This window comes from Lithobates pipiens, unplaced genomic scaffold (assembly GCF_037356315.1).
Source record: "Lithobates pipiens isolate NorthernLeopardFrog02 unplaced genomic scaffold, aLitPip1_a1.2 Scaffold_30, whole genome shotgun sequence".
Lineage (NCBI taxonomy): Eukaryota > Metazoa > Chordata > Amphibia > Anura > Ranidae > Lithobates > Lithobates pipiens.
The window spans coordinates 32,728,760-32,749,713 of NW_027507791.1; the positions used below are offsets into that span (position 1 = coordinate 32,728,760).

General features: G+C 46.3%; 1 protein-coding gene across 5 annotated transcripts in view; it reads right to left on the reverse strand.

Annotated features, from left to right (window-relative positions):
* Window positions 1–280: 280 nt before the first annotated feature.
* Window positions 281–20,954, reverse strand: part of ARHGEF2 (Rho/Rac guanine nucleotide exchange factor 2) — a 233,614-nt gene continuing 212,940 nt past the window's right edge. For 4 of the 5 annotated variants that reach the window (XM_077463971.1, XM_077463975.1, XM_077463974.1 and 1 more), the window contains 14 exons: window positions 20,603–20,728; window positions 20,388–20,505; window positions 15,863–16,111; window positions 15,445–15,521; window positions 15,153–15,322; window positions 12,814–12,881; window positions 11,243–11,431; window positions 8,902–8,991; window positions 8,292–8,344; window positions 7,146–7,187; window positions 5,757–5,807; window positions 5,067–5,534; window positions 4,759–4,954; window positions 281–539 (listed from right to left, as the gene is read on the reverse strand). In XM_077463971.1, the coding sequence (XP_077320097.1) occupies window positions 454–539; window positions 4,759–4,954; window positions 5,067–5,534; window positions 5,757–5,807; window positions 7,146–7,187; window positions 8,292–8,344; window positions 8,902–8,991; window positions 11,243–11,431; window positions 12,814–12,881; window positions 15,153–15,322; window positions 15,445–15,521; window positions 15,863–16,111; window positions 20,388–20,505; window positions 20,603–20,728 (1,983 nt within the window). In that variant the 3' untranslated portion in view covers window positions 281–453. The remainder of the gene's footprint in view (window positions 540–4,758; window positions 4,955–5,066; window positions 5,535–5,756; window positions 5,808–7,145; window positions 7,188–8,291; window positions 8,345–8,901; window positions 8,992–11,242; window positions 11,432–12,813; window positions 12,882–15,152; window positions 15,323–15,444; window positions 15,522–15,862; window positions 16,112–20,387; window positions 20,506–20,602; window positions 20,729–20,954) is intronic. The other variant, XM_077463972.1, reaches the window with a different exon arrangement.

Here is a 20,954-nt window from a genome sequence, read left to right on the forward strand (position 1 = left end):
GTTCGCCGTTTGTGTCAAAATTCGAATCCATCTGAATTTTTCATACTGTCGCTGTTTTTTATTTGGCAAACCAAATTCATTTCACTAGTTAAAAAAAAAAAAAAAAAAAGTCGCGGCTCGATTCCGCCGCTAATTTGCATCACATTTAAAAATAACGACTTTGCAGTATGTCACCCCCCCTCCCCCGGCTTGCGATCAGTGTATATGTTGCGTCCGTGGAACAGTCACACGCAGCCCTATAAGAAATTGTTGTGTTGGTCCGTTATTGTCGCGAGGAACGTTTATTTTTTATTTTTTTCTCCTTTCTACAGAATGTTTTTGGGAAGGAAGAGAGGAAATGTCTCTCTCTCCGCTAACAGTCAGCTCTCTTCTTACTGCTCTGCTGGGGGGGGCTTCCAGGTGGAGCAGCGCGTCCGTCTTGTGTTCTCAGTGGTAGCCGTCTTCTGGCGCGGATCAGCTCTCCGACGATCCGGTTTCAGCGTCTTTCAGGTCTTGCGTGCTCTCGGCCTCCTCCGGAATGTCCTGCATTCTCGGGAATTCTGGGGGGGGGGGAAGATATCAGACACAAGGTATTAGACCACCATGACAGAACACGGGGGGGGGGGGGGGGGTCACAAGCTCATTAGGTAATCATATCACCAATTAATATCTAGTACAGGGTTTCTCAACTAGGGTTCCATGGAACTCCATGGTTCTTCCAAAGGTGGGGTTCCTTGAGCAATTTATGCCTCTCAGATAAGTTCACCAATGACACCATTGATCTTTTTAGCTCTGCGTAAGAAGGTAATTCTTCTCAATGACCACAGGTGTACAGAACCGAACCATTTAACATATCGGGAGTTGTAGATCTAGTAATTTTTAGCAAGGGATCCCTGAGACCGGAGAGTTATTTCAAGGATTGTTGAAAGGCAGCTCCAATAGTTGGTCTCGTTCAACTGGACTTGTTCTGTAATGTCAAAGACTCTTCCGAGCTTCTCCCGTTCTTGTAGGCATCAGAAACCCATCATTTATATCCACACAGGTGAGACACCGTGGAATGTGTAAAGGCAGATGGTGATTGGCCAAAAACAGGATGGGAGATGTGAACATGGTGGAACCTCCTTGTTCTAGTTACATAATATCATTCCTTCAATCCACACTATTGGTGGAAGACAACCCTCCCACCGTTCAGGAACGACTGTTCAATGTAGATGGCTTCTTTCAAGCCTCCTACTAACCAGTTTTCCACTCTGTTCAAGGTGTGACCTTGGTGTCCCTTTTCCTTAAAGCGTAGGAAGATTGCTGAGGCTTGGCCTGTAAAATTTGGTCTTCTACGTTGGACCATTGTTGGAGTGTCGGTCTTCTCAATGAACAGGTCTTTGCTATGTTGGGCCATTGTTGAGAAGGTGTTGGCCTTCTCAATGTACAGGTCTCTGCATCCCCCGCTACACTGCATATTCCAATTTACTTGGGTTTGGGTGTTGGGTCTTCTAGATGTACAAGTTTCTGTCTCAGCGTATTGCTTAGAAGTATCAGCAGGATTCAATGATGATCTTTACACCATCTCTAGGTCTTCAAAAGTCCAGCAATAGACTGAAACAGAAGTTTGTAAATCCAAAAGACCAACCACACATGGAGTTACTTTGTATTCCTCACCACACCACATATACTAAGTTACTCTATTTGTAGTTGGTCTTTTGGATTTACAAAGTTACTCAATCGGTGGTTGGTCTTTTGGATTTACAAACTTCTGTTTCAGTCTATTGCTGGACTTTAGGTTGGCTCTAGGTCTTCAAAAGTCCAGCAATAGACTGAAACAAGTTTGTAAAGTTACTCTTTGTATTCCTCACCACACCACATATACTAAGTTACTCTATTTGTGTTTGGTCTTTTGGATTTACAAACTTGTTTCAGTCTATTGCTGGACTTTTGAAGTAACTCCATGTGTGGTTGGTCTTTTGGATTTACAAACTTCTGTTTCAGTCTATTGCTGCACTTTTGAAGACCTAGAGATGGTGTAAAGACCATCATCGAATCCTGCCGATACTTCTAAGCAATACGCTGAGACAGAAACTTGTGCATCTAGAAGACCCAACATCCAAAGTTTCTGTCTCAGCGTATTGCTTAGAAGCATCAGCAGGATTCGATGATGGTCTTTACACCATCTCTAGGTCTTCAAAAGTCCAGCAATAGACTGAAACAGAAGTTTATAAATCCAAAAGACCAACCACAAATGGAGTAACTTAGTATATGTGGTGTGGTGAGGAATACAAAGTAACTCCATGTGTGGTTGGTCTTTTGGATTTACAAACTTATGTTTCAGTCTATTGCTGGACTTTTGAAGACCTAGAGATGGTGTAAAGATCATCATCAAATCCTGCTGAGACAGAAACTTGTACATCTAGAAGACACAACATCCAAACAACAAGTAAATTAGAATATGCAGAGACCTATACATTGAGAAGGCCAACACCCTCTCAACAATGGCCCAAATGGGCTACTTGTGTTTGAAACAGAAGCTTATACATCCAGAAAACCAAACACAAGTAGCCCATTTGGGCCATTGTTGAGAGGGTGTTGGCCTTCTCAATGTATAGGTCTCTACATATTCCAATTTACTTGTTGTTTGGGTGTTGGGTCTTCTAGATGTACAAGTTTCTGTCTCAGCGTATTGCTTAGAAGCATCAGCAGGATTCAATGATGATCTTTACACCATCTCTAGGTCTTCAAAAGTCCAGCAATAGACTGAAACAGAAGTTTGTAAATCCAAAAGACCAACCTCAGATGGAGTAACTTTGTATTCCTCACCACACCACATATACTAAGTTATTCCATTTGTGGTTGGTCTTTTGGATTTACAAAGTTACTCCATCTGTGGTTGGTCTTTTGGATTTATAAAGTTACTCCATCTGTGGTTGGTCTTTTGGATTTATAAAGTTACTCCATCTGTGGTTGGTCTTTTGGATTTATAAAGTTACTCCATCTGTGGTTGGTCTTTTGGATTTATAAAGTTACTCCATCTGAGGTTGGTCTTTTGGATTTACAAACTTCTGTTTCAGTCTATTGCTGGACTTTTGAAGACCTAGAGTCCACCTAAAGTCCAGCAATAGACTGAAACAGAAGTTTGTAAATCCAAAAGACCAACCACAGATGGAGTAACTTTGTAAATCCAAAAGACCAACCACAAATGGAGTAACTTTGTAAATCCAAAAGACCAACTACAAATGGAGTAACTTAGTATATGTGGTGTGGTGAGGAATACAAAGTTACTCGATCTGTGGTTGGTCTTTTGGATTTACAAACTTCTGTTTCAGTCTATTGCTGGACTTTTGAAGACCTAGAGATGGTGTAAAGATCATCATCGAATCCTGCCGATACTTCTAAGCAATACGCTGAGACAGAAACTTGTACATCTAGAAGACCCAACACCCAAACACAAGTAAATTGGAATATGCAGTGTAGCGGGTGGGGGGGGGGGGGGGTGCAGAGACCTGTACATTGAGAAGGCCAACACCCTCTCAACAATGGCCCAAATGGGCTACTTGTGTTTGGTCTTCTGGATGTATAAGCTTCTGTTTCAGTGTATTGGTGGACTTGAAGACAGAGATGTAATGTTGGGTAAAGATCCTGCTGATACTTCTAGTGAAGTAAATTGGTATATGCAGTGTAGTGGGGGAAGCAAAGACCCGTACAATGGGCCAACATAGCATAGACCTGTACATCGTGGAGACGAACACCCTCTTGACAATGGTCCAACTTAGAAGACCAAATTCTATAGGCTCAGAAGTCTTACTACACCTTAAGCAAAAGGGACAGTCTTTCGATGGCGGCGAGGGGCACATTTTTGAACAATTGGTTCAGAAGAGGCTATCTACATTAAACTGGAGCAACCATCATTGAACAGGTGTGGTGGCCTTTGACACCATCGGTCTTCTAGATATAATGCTGCTGTATCATATCTACCCCTTTCGCCAAGTGGATTATCTGTTAACTTAATTTGTAACTTTCACACCTCCCAACTTGTTTTTAGACCATCAACCTCTACACATTCCATGATGATTGGATTAGGGTGTTGGTGCTCCCTGTGTGGTCATAAATGTTGGGGTATCCTGTGTGGATATAAATGCTGGGATATCTTCCTGACACTCAGAACTAAAGAAAAGGGCTAGGAAATGTCCTCAACATTACAGAACAAGTCCAGTTGAATGTGACCAACTACCCCTAGATGTAGCATGACCTAGAGAAACGAGAACCTTCAACCTTTGGACAGAAAAACAGAAACTTCGGCAGCACTGAACAACTTTTATCCCCTGGATAAGAGGCTGTGGTGGCGACTCCACAGAAATGGCTAAGATGGCTGACCACCCTTATTGTGTAGCGGGAGATGGGAATGCATTTTGGGGGGCTTCCTACTCATACCAATGTGGCCTTCATATTGTTAAACTGGCCAACCCAGCCTTTCAATAACCAAAAAATATCTGCCTATTCATGTGAATGGGATTACTTAAAACCCAACTCCAGCTAAATGTTTCTGGTTTTGAGTTGAGTGGGGAAGCGCTCAATGTTTGTGTCTGTCCATGTCCCTGGTGTGGAATTTTCCTCTAACTTGATAGGTTCTGTCCTGCCGTATACCTAACAGCAATTCTCCTTTATGAGGTCACATTTAGTGAGCAAGACTTAGAACCTGGCTAATCTTCCATCTTTCCATATTTATTTGGGGAAAACAAAAAAATTACGTGCTATTTTTTTAAAGTTTCACCCCTACTGGCCCCCACTGACCTCGCGCACTTGATGGCGATGTTGGCGGCCCTCCTCCCTCTTCCTCTGACGACTCTGTGTCTACAGTCTCTGGCAGCCTCTCCAGCTCTGTGAGGTCGCTGAAGTCGTCTTTCAGGTCAGAGTCCTCCTGTAAGGTGATGACGGGGATCGGTCCTGGGCCATCCAGGGTGGCCAGAGATCGGCGGTCGTGGTTTATCTGAGCGAAAAAACGAGACAGGCAAAATCAGCAATGACCATCTGTGGGATTGGTCGTCCATAACATAGATGTAGTGGACGTTGTTTAGAAAGGCGATCGAGTTGGCACGTACCTGGGGTGGAGTGAAGGTTTGGTACAGGGCGTCTCCGGCTGGCAAGCTTCGCCGTCTTGGGTCGGTCCCCCTAGGACTTCTGCCAATATCGGCCACCCCATTGCCTTTCTGCAGGGTAGCCAACTCCAGCTGCTTCTTCCCCTCCTCCAGCTCCTGTTCCAGTCTGTTCCTCATCTGCTCGCTCTCCCTGAGCCGCGCCTCCAAGGTTCCTGCCTCCTGCGCCCGCTCCTCACACTGTCGTCTGCAGCGGCGCAGCTCCTCTTGCAGCAGGGTATGCTGTCGCTGGAGAAGGGTCAGCTCGGTGCCAGACTTGTCCACGCTCTTGGATAAGGGCTCCACTACGGACAGGTCGCGGGAGTTGGTGCGGGACAGGTTCTCTTTCTTGTCGGTACGGTTCAGGTTCTCCTTCTTGTCCGTGCTGTCTGGGAGCTGTAGACTCAACAGACTGTCTTGCTGGGCCACCACCACCTACCAGAGAAAGGAGATATTGATGTTAGTGTCCGGCCACCAGGGGGAGCTATTGCTGACTCCTCAATCGCCACTCTAGCCTCAGAAATAAAAGCTTTGGCTGGAGTGCTCTTTAAGGGACTACAACTCCCATTAGCTGGCAAGGAATGCTGAAGATTGCAGTTCCTTAGCAGCTGGAGGCCAGCTATGTGTGTGTGTCCACTGTAGATGAAGAAACCTTACCTGGAGTCCGTGCAACAAGCTGTACAAGTTGGAGATCCTTTGCAGAGCCTCCTGAAACAGAAAAAAAAATTTACTAAACACCATTATTTAAAATACATAGTTAAAGGAGCGCTATCATGGGGGAGTGAAGTGTGGATGAGTATGTGCAGCTGCGGGGACAGACATTAAAATAAACCAAACTACTTTAAGAAGACTCAGTCCTTTAGCACAGCCCAGTCTTGCATATCCTAGCCCTGTCTAATTACTGTCTGTGCTGGCCCAGCTTCGACACTCCTTGCCTCACCATCCTATAGGTAACCTTTTATGTAGCTCCCAGGGGAGGAATGCAATAGAGCAGCCTTTCTCAACCTTTTAATCCAAGAGGAACCCTTGCAGTTATTTTCAGGTCTTGGGGAACTCAACCAGGTGGAAGAATGGCCCTTCCATTGGTGGGGGGCAAGAGTGTCCCTTCCATTGGCGGTGGTCGAGGGACAAGTGTCCCCCCCTTCAGTTGGCAGTGGTAGAGGACCAAAAGTGGCCCCTTCCGTTGGCGGCGGTCGAGGGGCAAGAGTGGCCCCTTTCCGTTGGCGGCGGTCGAGGGGCAAGAGTGTCCCTTCCATTGGCAGTGGTCGAGGGACAAGTGTCCCCCCTTCAGTAGGCAGTGGTAGAGGACCAAGAGTGGCCCCCTTCCGCTGGCGGCGGTCGAGGGGGAAGAGTGGCCCCTTCCGCTGGCGGCGGTCGAGGGGCAAGAGCGGCCCCCTTCCGCTGGCGGCGGTCGAGGGGCAAGAGCGGCCCCCTTCCGCTGGCGGCGGTCGAGGGGCAAGAGCGGCCCCCTTCCGCTGGTGGCGGTCGAGGGGCGAGAGCGGCCCCCTTCCTTTGGCGGCGGTCGAGGGGCAAGAGCGGCCCCCTTCCTTTGGCGGCGGTCGAGGGGCAAGAGCGGCCCCCTTCCGCTGGCGGCGGTCGAGGGGCAAGAATGTCCCGTGCGTTGGCGGCGGTCGAGGGGCAAGAATGCTCCCCTTACACACAGCTAAAAAGAGCTTTGGTGTCATGCTGGTGACTAACAATTGGTAATGGTCCTGGAATTATGCAGGTACCATCAAATAGGTTCATAAACCACAGCTCAAGAACTCCTAGCAAACTCTGGAGGAACACAGGTTGAGAATGGCTGCTATAGAGTACCACTTGGGTGACAGAGTCTGATGACATCACATACAAGATGGCAGCAGTCTCGGGGTTATTTGATGTCTACACAATGAAGGATTTTGCAGGAAATTAATGTATAAAATCTTATGGGCAGATTATTGTTAAAATGAGAGTCCCCTTAAAGTAAATTGCATATCGGAGATAAATCCAGGTTTAGGTTCAAGTAGAATTTCAGCGACGGTTAAGCCCCCAAAAAGGCACGCTCACCTCCTGCGGGCTCTTATTTTGCAGTTGGTTGCCGTTCCGGTCCTGTAGAGATAGAACAGAAGGTTTTTTTAATAAAAACCATTAGATGTTGAACGATGTTCATCATATCTCTTTCATGTTAAGAGTTTATCAGATTATATAAAAAATATATATATATATATCAAGTTTAGGGGATGAGCAAAGTACTATCAAAGATTGATTGATTGATTTTGCCCGGACATCAGAATGGGGATTTTAACTGGTTGTTGAGGTCTACAGAAGATCCCCAAAAGTTGAAAACCAAAACATTTTCTGATTAGAGTCGGTGAGGGTGCAAAACCACTTTTTTGTACATTGTGTCCCATTGGGAAGATTTTTTTTCTTCACTTCCTGCCCTATAAACACAACAAGATCAGTCGTAGATTTTCTATTATGTTGAGGAGGGTCCCTTAAGGACACCGTCCAGTTGTCACCCCTCCACATTTAGGACACTCCAAACCAAGCAGGGTAACCTCATCTTCCCCCTGGAGGTGATTATCCCCTCCTCACCAGCCAGGGTTTTGGGTGAAAGTAGAAGATGGTGGCGAGGTTGGATTGGGCACGGTTGAGGCAGGGCAGAATTTTGGCACTGTTGGGTCACACACCACCTGAAAGAGTGGAGTCAAACATCCTCGCCAACATTTGCCACATCCGGCTGACCTCGCCATCAATCAATCTATGGCAGGGGAGCCACCAACTGGATGTGTGGGACCATAGACACGTGAGGCTTTCAGCAGAGGACCCAACTGTGTGTAAGTCAGGAGCAGGTAGTGCGGCAGGGTTGTGATCTACTTTTTTGCATGGCCGCACCGGTTACCAACCCCCCTTCCTACAACCTCCCTCAGCTGTGCAGGATCCATGACTGTTCCCTGCTTGCAAAAATCGCATTGCAACCCTCGTCACCACTGGCAAGTGTCTGCACTAAGTGAATGCTTTGGGGGGGGGGGGTCTATACCCAAGAACAGAAAATAAGAGGGAATCCCCTTCTAGGTCATTATCAGAAGAGGTGTCTCCATTGAGAGATCTCCCCACTTTGCCTGTTCTGGTGACATCTATAGCGTTTTGGACCTCCCATCACTATTGTTGGTGTTGCTACTTTATTATTCAGGTTCACAGTTATTGTCTCACCTTCTGGTCCTCATCCCTGTCCAGAGATCCGTTCACACTGCTCGAGTCGCCATCTGGAGAAAGAAGACCTATTAGGGTCAAGTCACAAAATCCCCAGAACAAAGCGGTCTTAAAGCCACTAGCCTGCCTAGTCTTTACATAGTGCTGATGGTGATTCTGGGCTCCCTCCAGCGTTCCAAAGGGCCCTCGAAAGGAAATATCATAGACCTAGATCCCCTGTGATCCCAAGAAAACTTAGAAGAGACTTCCCATAGACCCAAAAAACTGGCACCATTGACAGCTTCTGGACTCCTTGGGTGAGGCATTTGCTTTGCCCTAATTTAGATGGATTTCTACTACAACTTTCATTAAATGGGATGCCCTTGTGGGCTACGATATATATATTTTTTTAATACAATTTACTGTAGGACATAAACAATAATATTAAAATGAAAACAGATATAGGGGAACAATGCAGGTAATAAAAAACAAATTACAAAGTTGCAAATTTCTCCACCCTGGTATGGCATTTACTAGAAAAGGGACATGTACTAACACTCAACCAATGGCAGACATAGTTCATGAAATAGAACAAACAAACAGAGAGCGGCGCCCTCTGGTGGACACTTACGTGTGGTGTTACTGGCTGGGGTGTGATTGTGATCGACTATAAGCAGCTGCTCGTTTCCTATCGTTATAATGACGTCCTTGAGAGCTTCCACTGTGAGAGGAAAAGAGACAGTCAGCACTACAGTCCACAGCTAATATACATGACACAGACATCATACACCAGTGATGGTGAACCTTGGCACCCCAGATGTTTTCCAACTAACTTTCCCATGATGCTCATGCACTCTGCAGTGCAGTTGAGCATCATGGGAAATGTAGTTCTAAAACATCTGGGGTGCCAAGGTTCGCCATCACTATCATACACCCTGTACAATGACTATTATTATACAGGATTCATATGGCGCCAACAGTTTGCGCAACGTTAGGGCAGACAGTACAGTTACAATACAGGAGGAATCGGGAGGCTCTGCATTTTAGAGCTCACGATCGAGGGTCAAGTGATATAAAAGGGTAATAACTGTGGGGGATGAGCTGATGAAGAAAATTAAAGTACAGGTGGATGCGGGATAGGCTTCTCTGAAGAGAAATGTTTTCAGGGATCGCCTAAAAGTGGATAGATTTGGAGACAGTCTGACAGATTGGGGTAGGGAATTTCAGAGGCTGGGAGAGGCGCGGCGGAAGTCCTGGAGGTAAGTGATGAGGGAGATAGAGAGAGCAGGACGACGATTAGGTTGGTATTTTGAGACTAGGTTCGTGATGGAGCTAGGGGCAGAGTTGTGGATGGCTTTGTAAGTTAGTATTTTGAATTTATTTTTTTCAAATATATAAGTTTATTCATCTCCAAACAGGGGAAGACGGTCCCCGGGATACAATACACAACAACACGATACAGAGCAAGATCCAGTTCAACAGTAAGCTATACAGGTAAAAGTGCCGTACATCAATCATACCATTTCGAGGCACAGATAGGATGTCGTACCCCGGATCCGGGATCACTCAAACCCCAGGTCACCACGGCACCCTCCATCTCAGTAAAGGGGTGGGGAGCCGTCATTCCCAATTTTCCACTTTTTCAAAAGGGAACGGGGGGGGGGTGAGGAAAGAGGGGGGAGAAGCAGAAAAGAAGGATGAGATATAGAACAGGAGAAGAGGTGAGATACGATGGCAGCCGTTGCCCAGGGGGCCAGACATGCCAACCTAGGGCACTAAGGAGATAGCAGTATTTTGAATTTAATTTGTTGGGCGAGTGGCAGGCAATGGAGGGATTGGCACAGAGGGGTAGCAGACTTTGGGCGGTTTGTAAGGTGGATGAGTCTGGCAGCAGCATTCGTGATGGACTGAAGGGAGGATAGCCTATTTAAAAAGGTAAACCATTGAGGAGAGAGTTAACCCGGGAGTGAATAAGGAGCTTTGTGGTGTCATTGGTTAGGAAGGGGCATATTTTTAGAGATGTTGCGGAGGTTGAGGCGGCAAGCTTTGGAAAGTGATTGGGATGTGGGGCTGAAAAGAGAGTCCAGGGTAACACCTAGCACCCTGGAATGCGGGGGTGGGGTAGATGGTTGTGCCGTTGGTCTTGACAGAGAAATCAGGGGAAGAGGCACGTGGGGGAGGAAATAGTATGAGGTAGGTTTTGGACAAGTGGAGTTTGAGGAAGTGGTGTGACATCCAGACAGATATGTCCGTTAGTTACGCTAGTGATGCGTGAGAAGACTGGATGGCGTAAGCTGAGGGGGTGGAGAGACCAATTTGGGTTTAGTCAGCGTAGAAATGATATTGAAAGCCATGGGAGGCTATCAGCTGACCCAGGGAGGAGGTGTAGATTGAAAATACGAGAGGTCCAAGAACAGAACCTTGGGGGACCCCAAAGGAGAAAGGAAGAGGAGAGGAGGAGGTAGAATTGTAAGCGACACTGAAGGTGCAGTGGGATAGGTAAGATGAAAGTCGGAGAAGAGCACAGTCACGGAAAACCAAGGGAGTGACGTTTTTTTTTTGAGAAGGGGGTGGTCAACCGTATCAAAGGCAGCCGCAAGGTCCAGAAGTAAGTACTTCTACTAGGATAATAACTACAGATTGTGGGGGGACATTAGATTGTAAGTTCCTTTGGTGACTGGCTCAGTGATCCCTGTACAGCGCTGTATAAATGTATAATAATAGCGTGTGGCTGTGGGGAAACATTAGAGCAGGGATATGCAATTAGCGGACCTCCAGCTGTTGCAAAACTACAAGTCCCATCATGCCTCTGCCTCTGGGTGTCATGCTTTTGGCTGTCAGAGTCTTGCTATGCCTCATGGGAGTTGTAGTTCTGCAACAGCTGGAGGTCCGCTAATTGAATATCCCTGCATTAGAGCGTAAGCTTATCTGGTGCAGAGACTGATCGAAGTTCTATATTCCAGGTGTCTCACCTTCTTTGATGGCCTCAGTGATGAGTCTCTCTCCGCGGTAGCTGTCCGTTGACTCCGTCCGGAATAGCTTGCGGGTGTTCCCCATGACTGGCGCGTCCTCTCCCGCCTGCAGTTGTAGCACCTTTGAAAACAGCGTCACCTTCTCCTCCATGATGGCCGCCACCTCTGTGTCCCTCTGCTGTATGACCTCTGCCAGAAAACAGAAACAATGGTTAAAGTCCAACCCACAGGTAAAGGCTAAAAAGAAATGATCACCACCGCCCCCCAGCAGCCAATTACTTTCTCAGTCTTTTACGCTACAATGGAAATGCTCGGATGAGGCTCTACTGTCCTATAGAAGAGGACAGTTCTTTGTTCATATCTGCATTGAGCCTCTAGCGGCCCTACAGCTTATAAGGCACTAAGCCTCCATTATTGCCTCGCCAAGAGCTGGCAAAATGAAAAGACCATCAATGGTTTTTAAAGCAATAGAAAGTGGATATTCCAACCACACTTCACTAAGATGGTGTAGGAAGGGTTTCTCTACATTCACAATGTTGAAGTAGGCCCTGGACAATATAAAAAAACGTGGGTCAAGTGTCTTTTAAATGCTGTGGGTCAAAGCAAGTAGACGTAGACTGTTATCAGTTGACCATAGTGCAGCATGAGCGCTACTGGTCTTGTATCTCCTCTTACTCTGGTGGACCCATCTAGCCCATCATTCTACTGGTCTTGTATCTCCTCTTACTCTGGTGGACCCATCTAGCCCATCATTCTACTGGTCTTGTATCTCCTCTTACTCTGGTGGACCCATCTAGCCTTTCATTCTACTGGTCTTGTATCTCCTCTTACTCTGGTGGACCCATCTAGCCTTTCATTCTACTGGTATTGTATCTCCTCTTACTCTGGTGGACCCATCTAGCCTTTCATTCTACTGGTCTTGTATCTCCTCTTACTCTGGTGGACCCATCTAGCCCTTCATTCTACTGGTCTTGTATCTCCTCTTACTCTGGTGGACCCATCTAGCCTTTCATTCTACTGGTCTTGTATCTCCTCTTACTCTGGTGGACCCATCTAGCCCATCATTCTACTGGTCTTGTATCTCCTCTTACTCTGGTGGACCCATCTAGCCCTTCATTCTACTGGTCTTGTATCTCCTCTTACTCTGGTGGACCCATCTAGCCCATCATTCTACTGGACCCGTATCGCTTCCCACTCTAGTGAAACCATATAAACTACCATTCTGGTGGACCCATCTAGCTTCCCGAAAAATGAGTGCTACTGTGTTCTGAGTTAAGCTGTTCGAATTTCATCTAGTTCCCGATGAACTGAGCAAAATTCTCATAGGGGGGTGATGCTGTAGGCTCCCTCTATCCCAGTCAGGCTTGGTCACTAATTTGAATATCCCTATGTGCTACACAAATCTAATTTGCTCCCACAAGCCACCATCTATCTGCTTGATGAAATGTGACAATCCCAATAACTGATATATGATTGTGAATTTGAATTCAGACTTGAATGTCCATAATAACGAATGTTGCGTTTTTTTTCTCTGTAGATATCTTCAGTGTGGAAGAATGTACAGCACTTACCTTTCAATTTCCTCAATTTGGCTTCCACTTCGGTTTCAATTAGTGGGAATTCTTCCCGCTTTGGACATCTGAAAGGAAAAGGTCACATGATTTGGCTTTAAACACATTTCAGAGACTGCCTGACTGTGGTGGGCCCATGTCTTCACCTTCTGGTGGACCTATATAGTCTCATTCTGGTGTACCCGTGTCTCCTCTGATTCTAGTGGACCCATGTAGACCCCCCCCTCATTCTGGTGGGCCCATCTAGCCTCCCATTCTGGTGGACTCGTATCTTCTGATTCTGGTGGACCCATCTAGCCTCCCATTCTGGTGGACCCGTATCTTCTGATTCTGGTGGACCCATCTAGCCTCCCATTCTGGTGGACTCGTATCTTCTGATTCTGGTGGTCCCATCTAGCCTCCCATTCTGGTGGACCCATCTAGCCTCCCATTCTGGTGGACTCGTATCTTCTGATTCTGGTGGACCCATCTAGCCTCCCATTCTGGTGAGCCCGTATCTTATTCTGGTGGGCCCATCTAGCCTCCCATTCTGGTGGACCCATCTAGCCTCCCATTCTGGTGGGCCCATCTAGCCTCCCATTTGGGTGAACCCATCTAGCCTCCCATTCTGGTGGACCCATCTAGCCTCCCATTCTGGTGGGCCCATCTAGCCTCCCATTCTGGTGGACCCATCTAGCCTCCCATTCTGGTGAGCCCGTATCTTATTCTGGTGGGCCCATCTAGCCTCCCATTTAGCCTCCCATTCTGGTGGACCCATCTAGCCTCCCATTCTGGTGGGCCCATCTAGCCTCCCATTTGGGTGAACCCATCTAGCCTCCCATTCTGGTGGACCCATCTAGCCTCCCATTCTGGTGGACCCATCTAGCCTCCCATTCTGGTGGGCCCATCTAGCCTCCCATTCTGGTGGGCCCATCTAGCCTCCCATTCTGGTGGGCCCATCTAGCCTCCCATTCTGGTGGGCCCATCTAGCCTTACATTCTGGTGGACCCGTATCTTCTAATTCTGGTGGGCCCATCTAGCCTCCCATTCTGGTGGGCCCATCTAGCCTCCCATTCTGGTGGGCCCATCTAGCCTCCCATTCTGGTGGACCCGTATCTTCTAATTCTGGTGGACCCATCTAGCCTCCCATTCTGGTGGACCCGTATCTTCTAATTCTGGTGGACCCATCTAGCCTCCCATTCTGGTGGACCCGTATCTTCTAATTCTGGTGGACCCATCTAGCCTCCCATTCTGGTGGACCCTATATCTTCTGATTCTGGTGGACCCATCTAGCCTCCCATTCTGGTGGACCCTATATCTTCTGATTCTGGTGGACCCATGTATCTTCTGATTCTGGTGGGCCCATCTAGCCTCCCATTCTGGTGGGCCCATCTAGCCTCCCATTCTGGTGGGCCCGTTTCTTCTGATTCTGGTGGGCCCATCTAGCCTCCCATTCTGGTGGGCCCATCTAGCCTCCCATTCTGGTGGGCCCATCTAGCCTCCCATTCTGGAGGGCCCATCTAGCCTCCCATTCTGGGGGGCCCATCTAGCCTCCCATTCTGGAGGGCCCATCTAGCCTCCCATTCTGGAGGGCCCATCTAGCCTCCCATTCTGGGGGGCCCATCTAGCCTCCCATTCTGGTGGGCCCATCTAGCCTCCCATTCTGGAGGGCCCATCTAGCCTCCCATTCTGGAGGGCCCATCTAGCCTCCCATTCTGGTGGGCCCATCTAGCCTCCCATTCTGGTGGGCCCATCTAGCCTCCCATTCTGGAGGGCCCATCTAGCCTCCCATTCTGGAGGGCCCATCTAGCCTCCCATTCTGGTGGGCCCATCTAGCCTCCCATTCTGGTGGGCCCATCTAGCCTCCCATTCTGGAGGGCCCATCTAGCCTCCCATTCTGGAGGGCCCATCTAGCCTCCCATTCTGGAGGGCCCATCTAGCCTCCCATTCTGGAGGGCCCATCTAGCCTCCCATTCTGGAGGGCCCATCTAGCCTCCCATTCTGGAGGGCCCATCTAGCCTCCCATTCTGGAGGGCCCATCTAGCCTCCCATTCTGGTGGACCCGTATCTTCTAATTCTGGTGGACCCATCTAGCCTCCCATTCTGGTGGACCCGTATCTTCTAATTCTGGTGGACCCATCTAGCCTCCCATTCTGGTGGACCCGTATCTTCTAATTCTGGTGGACCCATCTAGCCTCCCATTCTGGTGGACCCTATATCTTCTGATTCTGGTGGACCCATGTATCTTCTGATTCTGGTGGGCCCATCTAGCCTCCCATCCTGGTGGACCCATCTAGCCTCCCATTCTGTTTCCTCTTGGTTACAAACCTATAAGTCTTCTGTCCTATAATCATACTTACACTTTTACTGTCTGTGTAATGACCTTCATCCATGTGTTCCTCTCCTCCCGTGAGGCGGCGTGAACTTCATACATCTCTGGAGGCTTAGCGCTGATCAGAAACATCCCTTTCTCCTGATTGGCAATGTCCCTGACGATGAGGTTTGGCAATGAAATCACGGCTGACTTGTCCTGCAATGTATTGGGAGAAGAAAAGACTAGTCATCAACTGAACATCTTCCAAGACAAAGCAGAAGACCATTTGGAGAATTTCTTCTGGGGGTCATTAGCGGTTGTCTTATGAACCTTCTTACCAGGGTTGGAAAGTAGTATTTTTGGTCCTTTTCTTGGAGAAGAATCAGGGCATCTGTCATTAGCAGCATGATGACATCTGGGTGAGAAAAGATCTACAATCAATATCTCGGAAAACATATAGAATGGCTACAACCCTTGTTTTTCTTGGTAGTAACCTACTAAAGGCTCAACTACTCGAAGTATTTTGTAGTCTTCTTACTGGAAAGAATTGTCACCGCCACTTCTTGTGTCTAACAAGCATCTAGCGTCTAGCCTGAAACCCCCTGGCCGTCTAAGAACTACAAACTTCAGCCTAAGACACTTAGTCCCACAATTCCGCAAAAAATTGGATGGACGTAGTGCTAGCTTGACAAGAACGTGTGACCAAGCTGGCCTCCAGGCTTTAAAACACCCCCCCCCCCCCCCACTCCCTCATACCTTTGAAACGACCAGCAGCGATCTTCCACAGCAGGGACCCTTCATGGACAAGCTTCCGTCTTAGTAGCTCTTCTTTGCCGAAGCACAATTTGCCTTCGATGGAGGCAGCGGACTTGCTGTCCACTTTCTGGTAGATCTCCTGCAGTCGCATGTTCTTCTCGTAGTTGAAGACCTCCTGGTCAATGGAGGTGATGAGTTCCTTTACTAGGGTCAGCGAGGCTGCCAGATCCTGGTACTCCTCCTCGTCACCTACAGATCATTTTATGAAAGAAAAATTATACCCGGTGCTGTATTTTATATGATAATGCTGAAATACAAAGGTTTTTGGAGAGTTGACTAAGTACTTTCAGTTTTTAGGTTCTTGCTATTTAACCAAAATTTGAAATATGTATTTGAGTCTATAAAACCAGTACATACACCATTTTCTGTTGTCATATAAAAAGGGATAAAGGAAACAAAAAAATGCTGGAGAAGATTTCTGCTTTTAGTTTTTATGTTTATACCAGTGGCCTCCAAACTGTGGCCCCTTGTTGGTTTTTGCTTGGCCCTTGGGGCACTATTTCATCCACTGATACCAACAATGGGGTCACATGACACCAAAGATGGGGCATTGTCTGCCCCCCCCCCCCCCCACTGACACCAATGAAAAAGGCACCATTCCTCTCAATGACACTAACAATTGGGTCACATGACACCAAAGATGGGGCATTGTCTGCCCCCCCCCTCCCACTGACACCAATGAAAAAGGCACCATTCCTCTCAATGACACTAACAATTGGGCCACATGACATCAAAGATGGGGCATTGTCCACCCCCCCCCCCCCCCCCACTGACACCAATGAAAAAGGCACCATTCCTCTCAATGACACCAACAATTGGGCCACATGACACCAAAGATGGGGCATTGTTTTCTCCCACTGACGTCGGGACCTGTTCTACTCCCAATGGCCACAGTCTTGACGCCTTAAAGTCTGAAGGGCAGTAAACTGGCCCTTTATTGCTTGGGGCACTATTTCATCCACTGATACCAACAATGGAGCCACATGACACCAAAGATGGGGCATTGTCTACCCCCCCCCCCACTGACACCAATGAAAAAGGCACCATTCCTCTCAATGACACTAACAATTGGGCCACATGACACCAAAGATGGGGCATTGTCCGCCCCCCCACTGACACCAATGAAAAAGGCACCATTCCTCTCAATGACACTAACAATTGGGCCACATGACACCAAAGATGGGGCATTGTCCACCCCCCCCACTGACACCAATGAAAAAGGCACCATTCCTCTCAATGGCACCAACAATTGGGCCACATGACACCAGAGATGGGGCATTGTTTTCTCCCACTGACGTCGGGACCTGTTCTACTCCCAATGGCCACAGTCTTGACGCCTTAAAGTCTGAAGGGCAGTAAACTGGCCCTTTATTTAGAAAGTGGCCTGACCCAGACCATGGCCAAGACCAGAGTTTAATTCTTTTATATTGTATATAGAATTTGGCTTAGGACCTGTGTAATTTCAGGTCATCTTTCTAATGGCTCAAATTTTGGCGAATTACACCAACAATTGGGCCAAATGACATCAACAATGGGGCAAATTATTTTCCCCAATTACACCAATAACGGGTCACAATTCCTGCCTGTGACACCAACGATGGGGAACAATTCCTCCCAATGGCACCAATGATGAGGTACGTCTCCTCCGAATGATATCAACAATTGGGCCGAATTACATCAATGATAGGGCGCAATTTCTTCCCAATGATGGGGAACAATTCCTCCCAATGGCACCAATGATGAGGTACGTCTCCTCCGAATTATATCAACAATTGGGCCTGAATTACATCAATGATAGGGCACAATTTCTTCCCAATGATGAGGAACAATTCCTCCCAATGGCACCAATGATGAGGTAAGTCTCCTCCGAATGATATCAACAATTGGGCCGAATTACATCAATGATGAGGAACAATTGCTGTCATGGACACCAACAAGAAAAACAACAATGGGGCATAATTCCTCCTAAGAACATCAACAATTGGGCCCCATTGTTGATACAATTTGGCCCAATGACACCAATGATGGGGCACAATTCCTCTCATGGACACGAAGAGTGGGGCACAATTCCTCCCGAAGACACCAATAATTGGGCCGAATGGCATCAATAATGGGGCACAATTTTTTTTTTCCCAATGAAGGGGAACAACAAGGACACCAACGATGGGGCAAAATTCCTCCCAATAACTTCAACAGTTGGGGAAAAAAAATTGTGACCCATTGTTAAAATAATTTGTCCCAATTCCTCCCAAAGACACCAACATTTCGGCTGAATGACATCAACGATTTGGCACAATTTTTTCCCAATGACACCAACAATGGGACACAATTCCTCTCATGGACACCAATGATGGGACATTGTTTTTCCTCCACTGTTGTCTGGACCTTTTCTACTCCCACTGGCCACAATTTGGCCCCCTAAAGTCTGAGGGACAGTAAACTGGCCCTTCGTTTAAAAAGTTTGGAGACCCCTGGTTGAAACCATTTGCTAAAGCACCCCGCAGAATCACCTTGGGTAGCACTATATCACAATATCTACAGACATAAAAGGGGCCAGTCCACCCAAATATTATCATTTTTCCATATTTTAAAAAAATAAAATGGAAACACATTGCAATAAATACAGTAAGGCGTAAAAAGTGAAATAAGATGATGATTCCTACTTAGGCTGCTTTCACACTGCTCCGTTGCAAAAATGCGGCAAACGCGCATCTGCTTTTTTGCTGCGGGGCGTCGCGTTTTTGCTGCGTTTTATTTATTTTTGCCAGGATTTCCATTCATTTCAATGAAGAAAGCAGTAAGGAAAGGAGAGAGGAAGAGAGAGAGAGAGTTGAGGAAAGGAAAATGGGGGGGGGGGGGGAGAATTCCTTGTTTTGGGTTTTTTGTTTGTTTGTATATGTTTGTTATGTAAAATGTATTTGTATGATAAAGTAAAATAAAATCTGACTTAAAAAAAAATGTATATATGTAAAATAAAATAAAATGGGGAAAAAAAACATGTATTTATGTAAAATAAAATTTAATGGGAAAAGTTTTTATGTAAAATAAAATTTGATTTAAAACAAAAAAAAGTTATGTAAAAGTAAAAATCTAAGTTAAGTAAAATCTAAGTAATTAAGTAAAATAAAAGTAATTAAGTAATTACTAAAGTAATTAAGTAAAATCTGATAAAAAGAAAAAAAGGTGTTTTTGGTGTGTTTTTTTTTTTTTTTTTACTGCACCAAACATGCAGCAAGCGGGAATTTTCGGGGCTCTTTCACACTGATCAGTTTTTGCAGTTTTTAAAAAAAAAAAAAGTGACAAAATGCACCCCTTTAAAGCCTACCGAACTCCTCGCACTACACAGTTGCGGTTTTAGGTTTCTTTGCAAAAACACGTGCATTTTTGTCGCGATGCGTTTGCATTGGGTTTTTCCCCCTGGACATACCACTTCCCACAGGTGCGGTGGGTTTTTGCCGCATTTTACATTCATTTCAAAGGAGAGGTGCATTTTTTTGGTGTGTTTTTTTTTTATTTTTAATTTTTTTTTTTACCAAAAAATGCAACAAGCAGGACTTCCATAGGATTTCCAAAGGAGAGGTGCATTTTTTTTGGTGTGTTTTTAATTTTAAATTTTTTTTTTTTTACCAAAAAATGCAACAAGCAGGACTTCCATAGGATTTAAAGTCCTGCTTGCTGCATTTTGTGGTTAAAAAAAAAAAAAAAATGCGTTTTCATATCCATTTTAGTCAGATAAGTCAGACTTTATTTAACTTTTTTTTTAACCACAAAATGCAGCAAGCAGGACTTTTAAATCCTCTGGAAGTCCTGCTTGTTGCATTTTTTGGTAAAAAACAAAACAAAAAAAACACACCAAAAAAAAAAAATGCACCTTTCCTTTGAAATGAATGGGAAATGCGTCAAAAAAATGCACCACACACTGTGGGAGGTTCTTTGTCCAGTCATATGTCCAGGGGAAGAACGCACCAAAAATGCAACGGACTGGAATTCCATAGGATTCAAAGAAATGCTTGCTGCAAAAAAAAATAAACGAAAAAATAAAAATAAAAAGGCACCAAAATTGTAGCCCTCCATTGAAATGAATGGAAATCGCGGCAAAAACACAACGCACCTGTGAGAAGATCTTTGCCCATTCACTTGTCCAGGTGTAAAACGCAACGGATCAGAGTTCTGCTGGCAGCAAAAAAAAAAGGCACCAAAACTGCACCTCACCATTGAAACGAATGGAAACCGTGGCGAAAAAACGCTACGCACCTGGTGAGAGGTTCTTTGCCCAGTCACACGTCCAGGGACAATGAAAAACGCAACGTAAAACGAATATGCAATTTTGCAATGGAGCAGTGTGAAAGCAACCTAAAAACGCAAAAGGACTAGTGTGAAAAGTTCCATAGGATTTAGCCCCCGGTCACGCCGGTGCGAATGTTTCCGTTGTGCCAATCTCTGGCGTACGGACGCACTTGCTTACCTTTGGAGTTCTGAAGTATCCGATCGATGAGAACCGGGTACTTGGTGATCCTCTGGGTCACCAGTAGAATACATTCTGGCACACCGTGTCTCCGGAGTAGTTGGGAGCGGGTCATTTTCTGTGGAACATCGGGAGGGTCAAGTCAAGTCATGGAGATAAGCAGGCAACAGAACACGTATTCTCCCCTCCCCCCCAAAGACCTCAACAAAACTCACCCGGATGAGCTGCTGGAACTTCTTGTCTCGGGAGAAGAGCTCCTTGTACAGCTTCACGGCCTTGTGATGCTGACTGCAAAACTCGGTGTAGGCCTTCTTCATGTGCTCTGCGTTGGTCCCTGAAAACTACAATGAGGACAAAGTCAACCCCAAAATAAATCTTCACCCCGAAAAGCACAATGAAGACAAAAGTCAACCCCAAAATAAATCTTCACCCCGAAAAGTACAATGAAGACAAAGTCAACCCCAAAATAAATCTTCACCCCGAAAACTACAATGAAGACAAAGTCAACCCCAAAATAAATCTTCACCCCGAAAACTACAATGAAGACAAAGTCAACCCCAAAATAAA